General features: G+C 48.9%; 1 protein-coding gene across 3 annotated transcripts in view; it reads left to right on the forward strand.

Annotated features, from left to right (window-relative positions):
* LOC126526617 (uncharacterized) overlaps nt 1-7,306 on the forward strand; it is an 84,954-nt gene extending 77,648 nt beyond the window's left edge. For all 3 annotated transcript variants that reach the window (XM_055068259.1, XM_050174484.2, XM_050174485.3), the window contains one exon: nt 6,871-7,306. In XM_055068259.1, the coding sequence (XP_054924234.1) occupies nt 6,871-7,293 (423 nt within the window). In that variant the 3' untranslated portion in view covers nt 7,294-7,306. The remainder of the gene's footprint in view (nt 1-6,870) is intronic.
* Nucleotides 7,307-8,385: the final 1,079 nt, after the last annotated feature.

The following is an 8,385-nucleotide window of genomic DNA, read 5'->3' on the forward strand; positions in this document are numbered from 1 at the left end:
TTTCCAGAATTTCCTCGATGTACGTGATCGTCATGCCCTTGATGTGCTTGAACTCCTGGCTGAAGTTTGTCAGCAACACTTTCGTGTTTCTTCCGTGCAGTCGAGCGATCCCTCTTGTGACGCAAATTTCACGTTCCAGAAGTAGATGTTGGTCGCCTTCTATGACACCTTCTACGTCAGCGGGTGTTTCGGTGCCAACCGAAATAACAATGCTGGAGCAAGGTGGGATGCTCACTTGATCTTCGAGCACACTGAAGGCGTGGTGACTACGAGGGCTCTCCGGCGGTATTGCTTGATCTTCCGACCGCGTTATTGACTTCGACATCAGGTCGATGATTGCGCTGTGTTGGTTCAGCAAGTCCATGCCGAGAATGACGTCTCGTGAACACTGTTGCAGGATAACGATGGTGGCAGGGTAGGTCCGGTCATAAACGGTAATTCTTGCCGTGGAGATTCCAGTCGGTGTGATGAGGTGTCCTGCAGCGCTCCGAATTTGAGGGCCTTCCCATGCAGTTTTCACTTTCTTCAACTGGGCGGCGATGTGTCCACTCATTATGGAGCAATCGGCCCCTGTGTCCACTAAGGCGGTAACTGCGTGGCCGTCGAGAAGCACGTGGAGGTCGATGATTCTTTGTCAGGCGTTGCAGTTAGGCCTCGGCGTCGGATCATGGCTGCGTCGTGTTGAACTGAAGCTGGAACGTCGTGTCGTCAAGTCGTCTTTTGTCGGTGTAGTCTTGGCTTCCTGACTTCGTCAGGACAACGGCGTGTCGTTATTATGTTGTCGAGATGGTCTCTTCGGCGTCTTCGTTGGCGGCGGAGGATCTTCGTCAGTTCGACGAACAGCAACCGCACCTTCATCGGTTGCTGCTTTTAGTTTTCCGGATATGGGCTCGCAGACCGGCCCCGGGCTGTGCCAGTGTATGGTCGGCGCTGTGGCGACAGGTAGCGGCGTGGTGACAGCGAACGGGATGGTCATCAAGCGCTCCACTGAGTGGCGGCAAGGTAGTCGGCCATTTTGCGAGCTCTTTCTCCAAGCTGTGGTCGTGGCGCTTTAACGGCGAACCCTTGCAGTCCCTTTTCCCGGTATGGGTATCGGCGGTAGATGTGACCCACTTCTCTGATGTGGTAGCACAATGTGCGGTGGTCAGGAGCGCGCCAAATGTCCGTCTTCTTCGCATATCGGCGCTGGACGACGGAATTGTGGCATTAAAGTTCCCTGGCGCAGTCGTGCAGTGGGGCCTTGGCCGCGGGCGGTGGCAGTGTAGGTCATCGCTTCCGGCTAGGGCTGAGGTGATTCTGGTTGCACCTCAGGAACTCCAAGGGATCGCTCAAGCTCATGTTTGACGATTTCGGCGATTGAGGCTACGTGAGGGTGCGACCTAGGGTACAACTTCTGCAGCTCTTCCCGTACGACCGCTCTGAGAGCCTCGCGCAGATCGTCGGTGGCCAGCGATTGAATCCCTGTGTAGTTGGTAGAGTTCGTGCGGCAATTGAATTGCCGGTTCCCCATTTCGAGTGTCTTCTCGATGCTGGTGGCCTCGCCAAGAAACTCTTCTACGGTCTTCGGTGGGCTGCGTATTATTGCGCCGAAAAGTTCTTCCTTCACACCACGCATGAGAAGGCGGACTTTCTTCTCGGGTATATTGGGGTCGGCGTGGTGGAACAGACGGTTCATTTCTTCCGTGAATATGGCAACATTCTCGTTAGGTAGCTGCACTCGGGCGTCCAGCATGGCTTCGGCCCTTTCCTTGCGTACGACACTCGTAAAGGTGCGCAGGAAGCCGCTACGGAACAGGTCCCATGTTGTCGTGGTTGACTCCCGGTTGTCAAACCACGTTCTGGCGGCGTCTTCTAAGGCGAAGTGCACATGCCGCAGCTTGTCGTCGGAGTCCCAGTTGTTGAAAGTAGCGATTCGTTCATAGGTCTCCAGCCAGGATTCCGGGTCTTCAGTAGCTGCTCCGTGGAAGGTTGGTGAGTCCCGAGGTTGTTGCAGGATAATGGGGGACGCTGGGGCAGCCATTGGGGTTGTCTTGGCCATGATCTTCTTTGTCGTCTCAGGTAGAAGTCGGTGCTCTGGGGGCAGTCCTTGCAGTCTGTGGCTAGCACGCTGGTCTTGGGCGAAGTCAGTTTTGTGCTCGGGCTTCGGGCTTGGATTGCGGCGGCTTTGCGGGGGCGTTCGGTACATGAACGCACAAGCACCTCCACCAGATGTCACGTGGTAGTGACTGTGAAGAAAGCAGCCAAACTGAGAAAGACGAAACTAGTGTATTATTGGGCAAACTTGTGCCCTCAAAAACAGGTTACACTCACAGAACGGCGACAGCGGCGAACACAGTCGGCGATCGGCGAAAATCTGATCAACGGGTCAAGCGTGTCGGCTTTTACGCATCAATCGTTAAATGTTCCAGACTAATCGCTGGGACCCGCGCGCCTTCCACAAAGTTCTACATTATTCGCGTCACGCACACATGCAATCAGATTACACAAGGTTCAGTCACAGACAGTGGATGGGACCATTGATAACATTCCAGAAACTTGCCACACATGCGTGTCCTGCGCTGTGCGATAACATTTGTTAGGCGGTGAAACGTATCGCCCGATGAAGATAAGTACATGTGGCAATATATCGGACATGTGCATAAACATGCATGCTTTCAGTATAGGTGAACAGTTAATCCAAGGAAATGGTGTGCAACTCAACGTATCGTAACGCTGCTGGATGAATAGGAAGTACAGTATAAAAATACTAACTATAGGTAGCTTCTACGGGTGGGTCCACTATTAGAGGGAAGACACAGGTGCATGGCTCATTCTTAGTGCAGCGCCATGTACAGTAGCGAAAACCAAGCACATGCGCAGGATGACACAGGGGCAGTGCATGCTGCGCGTCGTATATTGCCGAACCACCCCACCACCTTGCTCGCACACGGCTGCCCTGCCATGCAATAACACATCACGAGAAAACCATTTAATAACGAATTAAAAAAAGAAGCACATAAGTGCACTCATTTCTACTACAGTGTCGTAGAATGTGAATAAACAGCAGCAGAAATATTTTGTTTTGGAGACTGCATTTTTGTACAAACGTAAAACATTGCTCTGCTGTGGCTCACGCGAGCGCTCCACAGACGGAAACACATTCATAACACCATTGGCAACTCGACAGAATGAGTGCGACGTAGCCAGACATCACTGAAACATGCCGAAAACAAATTGTGGTGTGCTCTTCACGGAGTCATACGGCGTGCTTCATTCACAAAATGAATGTGTTTTGATATGACTATGATGTGCAATAACATCCAGATGCAAAGCTTCCAGCAGAAAAATAGGGCTTGCTGCCACCGAGAATGTTCTGAAAGCCCAATCATTTCCATGCTCTTAGCAACTAGGTGGCTGCAGGTCGAGCGCAACTTTTTGCTTTAAATCATGTTCATCGCAACCGCGGCTCAAGGTGTGCAGTTGCCCAGCCAAACAGCCTCATGCTGTGGGAAGGCGAAACGATGGAGGTTCAGCAGCAGATGACGCCCCAAGGCAGTTTTTCGTGTGCACTTGGTTTTTGCCGCTTGCTATACATGCTGCTATGTGGAGCATGTGCCACACGCTTGTGTGTTCCCCCTAACAATGGACTGACCTGTACATAAGAAGTCTGACTTACAAAGAAAACTTCTAACATATATATTATGCCGTGGTGCATGTGCACATTGCATTGCACTTACTGTGTCCTTAGAATGTCGTTAATACGTTTTGGAAAAGAAAGAAGGAAAGTGTTAACCAGGAAAGTGTACAATGTAAGGTCACTAAAAAAAGATTAAGCGATGATTACGAGACTCCCTAATGTAAATTTGAGTGCAGCTGTATACGTGTTTTCAGCTCGCGATATATTGGCGGGTGCAGACAGTTTGTCTCGTGCGGCGTGTTGCAAACGGAATGATGTGAGGCCCGACTGCCTCGCCAATCGAGAGATCGCGAGAAACAGTGCGTGGGTGACGTCTGGGTGCGATTCACAGCAGCTGTCACAGACAGGCCTCCGGTCATGCAGCACTTTGTTTCCATATAGAAGTTGTGCGCTGCTCCGACGCAATCTCGTTGCCATTGTTGCTGCAAAGCCTGACTTGCATGGCACCACACTTTTCTTGTCACTTGCCATACCCTCCTCTTCCGCTTTCTTCCTCATGCTCTCTTTGCCATCGTCATCTTTCATCTTCCACTGCGCTCCGCATTCAACTTCATCCTTCGCAGTGTTCCTTCGCTCGATTACGAGGGCAACGCCAATGCTCGCCGCAGGAACGGGTGCCTAAGAGCTGTGCACTAAAATTTGGCTGACTCAACTGTAGTTGACAACTACGTAATGCAAAGTGTTGTGGGAATCGGTGCTGCACGAGACGATGATGCATGCTGAGCTGGTGGAGCTCGAGAGGCCCAAGACCCACATTGTCATTCTTGCGGCTTCGGCAAGCTTAATTTGCACTCCTCGAATGTTGCTCGAGTCAGCGGCTTCTTTGGGTGGGGAATTTTGTCAGGAAGTGATGATGTGTCCACTCTGCAAGAATGGTGTTTTGTGTGTCCAAAGTGTAAAACCAACATAGAAATGACTTTTAAGTTTGTAACCAAAGTAGAAATCTAAATCTTGTAAGCAAAGTAGAAATCAAATTCTTGATGTGACCATGAGCGGTGCAGTTGTCAATGAAGAGCACGACACGTCTGTTCTGAAGGTCAAACTTCCCGTCCAACCTGTGGATGTAACTTTCGAACAACTGCTGAGTCACCCATGCCTTTCTGTTGGCTTCGTACAACACTGGCAGCGTTACCCTTTTAAAGCACCTCGGGTTCTTTGACTTCCCAATTACTAACAAGGGAAGCTTCTCGCTGCCAGACATGTATGTTGCTGCCGACGAGAACGGTCAGCCGTTCTTTACTGTGCTTGCCACTATGGCATGGGTCACTAGCAAAAGCGAGCGTTCTTTCCGGCAACATCTTAAAAAACAAACCAGTTTTGTCGCAGTTGAAAACGTTGTCAGCAGAGAAATGCTGCAACAAAGACTGAAGTTTTCCGTTGCGGTACTGCTCAATAACTGCACTGTCGACGGCGCCGCTCTCACCGCACGTATTCTTGAACTTGAGGTCATTCCGATGTTTAAGGTTCCTCAACCATCCATCACTAAATTTAATATCCTCAATGTCCATTTGAACCGTGAGAGTTTCCGCTTTTTCTTTCAAGATGCAGCCCGAGACCGGCAACCGCTTTGATATCATCGAATTAAGCCACACGACGAGAGCTTCCTCAAGCTTTGGATGAACACCTTCGCTTGCATTCTTTTTTTGGGCACCAGATGGTTTTTCGGCCGTTTCCAAGATCTTGCCCCTGTTCTTGAGGAAATCCGAAACTGTTTGCTTAGAAATGCCGAACTCCTTGCTCACGTCAGCCTGCAATCGGCCGCTCACGACTTGCTTAATAATGGTGGCTTTCTTCTCCATCGTTAACCGACGGTACTGCTTTCCGCGCTTCGATGCCATCGGCGAGGACGACGAAGACGGAGCGGGGGCCATCGAAAGCAAGCGAAATCCTCAAGTTGCGAACAGTGGAGTTCGCTGACGAGAGTCGAAGCATCTAGGCCTAGCGTCGCAGAGCACACTTGACACAACAGCACAACCACACACCACGCTAGCTAAAATGTGGCCTGCGCAAACAAACGAAATGGCGCCGCTCCGGAAACGCTGCCGGAGGTGGAAGTGCGGCGATGAACATAGCCAGAGTGGCCAGACCAAATTGGTGTGTGACAGCTAGATTCGGCTAGTTGTGGTTCAAAGCGGTGATATGCATCGGCTGCAAGTCGATTTCCTTCTCAAGGGCGCTGCGCGAGGGTCCAAAGGACCTTCCGTCGCGTCAAAAAGTCTGGAAAATTGGACGGTGGGAGGTTCGAGCGTCCAAAACTTCAGATGTCCTTACACAGATTCTATGGGGCTCGTGGCGGTGCCACGAAGACGTCCGAAATATCAGGCATGTCCGAAAATTTGGGCGTCCGAAAATTCAGTCGTTGACTTAGTAGCAGTAAGACAAAATGCATAAAAAGTAAATTTATGTTTAAAAATGGGAAGAGAAAAAGGTGCGTGGTGGTGATTTGTCTTTACTCTGTATCTGAGATCGGTTTTAGTCACAAGTAGTACCGCACTAATTCACTTGACTTTGCCAACTTTATGAATTCCTTCTTGCATTCTCACCACCATTATTGCCATTGTATTTGCAGCAGTGCATGCTGCAGTGGCTCTTTCTGTTTTTGCATTGAAACCAGTAATAATTCTCAAATGGTGCACTTTGTCTATCAATTTTTCTTTATATTCCAGTTGTCTTTGTTAATGAGGCAATGCCACTTTAATACAGTTTACTTTCGTTGCTTTAACTCCGGCTAATCTTACTTTTCAGTTAATTCGATCCCGACCAAAGCTGCAGGTTGTTGCCCATACATGGGTCGAAACTGTATTTATATAAACTTGAAATTGACCTCTGTCGGATAAGTCGAAGATGATGGGTCGACACGAACATGCCCGACCGAAATGGTAACTCCAGTCGTGACCTCAACGGCTGCAGTGTCTGTTTTGGTGATGATAGGGGATAGTGAGTGCGTCAAGGGCACGCTATCTCCCGCCAAAAATTTGTATTTTTAGCCTCCCAAAAATACTCCTAAAGCCTCCTAAATTTTAGCCTCCTAAAAAGACTTTTCAAGAAAAAACAGCGGCTCTCAATGAATAATTACCACATTTCCTCGCTAAAAGAAAATTGACATATTTGCCTGTTTCCGTGTTAACTTTTTTAGCAAGAAACTTGGTCAGAAAATTTCCTACATGCTTTCTTTCTGCATTTTTTGCTCACAGATCAAAGTGGCGGCCGAAGAACAAGAGGAAGTTCAAGCACCTCCATTGCTTGACCAAGGCGCAGACAAAGCGAAGCGTTTGGGTAGCAGAGAGAGCGAGTCAGACATGGACGACTTTTTGAGCTCAACTAGCGACTCGCAGGAGTCATCAGGTGTGACGACCAGAGAAAGCAATGGCAGCAACGAGGACGGTGTCAGCAACGCTGCCGTGAAGCGAAGCATCCGCAGAGGAGTCTCCAACTCTTTCCTGTGGCAACTTGTAGCAATTCAGAAGGAGTCTGCAAGGCGGGCAGCTGAAGACGACCGCAGGCACCTGGAGATGAGGAACAAGATGCTCAAACTTCAGGAGGAATCCACTCGCATGAACACAAAAATGATGGAAATTCTAAACAATTACTTTACTTCGGAAAGTAATAAAGAATAGCATTTGTGGTCTAGGCTCTGTGTCTCACCTTTACATTCGCTTCCTGCTGCTGGCGCTTTCATGACAGCATCATCCTACTGTGGGTGACACTATGAGCCGCGAGGATGGAGTGGACGCGAAAGTGTGTTTGCTTAACTTTGTACTGCTGGTGTGAACAAAATATAGTCGACACTGCATGAAGCCGTACCTTTTGTCACTGGCTCTCAAAGTCAGCAAAATTATCTTCTTTCTCATTCAAATTTTCTGTTTTTGATTACACAATGATTCGGAAAACAGAGTGGCCCCTTCTGTGTAAGAAAACTGGTTTGCACAAAAGATAGAATTTCACTATAACAAATCAAATTGTCAATTTCACCGACTTTTTTATATTGAGGTTTAACTGTACAAGTAAAGTGAGAGTTGCCCTCCATTCGAATTTTTGCGGCTTCAAGGTGCCCTTTCACTCTCCTATAATGTCATATGGTGCCATGCAGTAGCAGCAGAGCATTAGCCAAGCCTGCTAAGTGTGTTGATGGCATTCCCATGGCCTCCGCAATCACATGGCACGTACCATTGAATCTAGGAGGCCATGCCATCTCTTCTATGGGTACAACAGCCTTTGCGAAAGAGGCTATTGGCGCGTTAAAGCAATGCGTGAAAAAACGAATTAAATTCTGGAATTTTACATGCCAAAACGATGATCTGTTTATGAGGCATGCCGTAGTGGGGGAGGTACTCTGGAATGTTTGGCCACCTGCGGTTCCTTAACATGCACCCTATGCACGCTATGGGCCGTTTTTGCATTCTGCCCCCATTGAGATGCGACCGTTCCAATGGTTGCAACACCTCGCCCAGCACTCTGCAATGTCGTAAAGCGAAATGCCGTAGCTGTCTTCGCAGTACTCGCAATATTGTGCGAACATAAATCGCACAGTACAATTTTAACCAACCATCATAGCAGCACTTGCACATCACATATATAATGCACGAGCACACAAAATCGCCGCATCGAGGCAATACCATTGGTTCCCAGCAAGCTTTAAAGCTTTGATTTGGGCGAGTTGGTTCATAGCTATTCAAAAGGTGCAGTGCAACTGAGATGGAGACAAAGAA

Source organism: Dermacentor andersoni, chromosome 8 (assembly GCF_023375885.2).
Source record: "Dermacentor andersoni chromosome 8, qqDerAnde1_hic_scaffold, whole genome shotgun sequence".
Lineage (NCBI taxonomy): Eukaryota > Metazoa > Arthropoda > Arachnida > Ixodida > Ixodidae > Dermacentor > Dermacentor andersoni.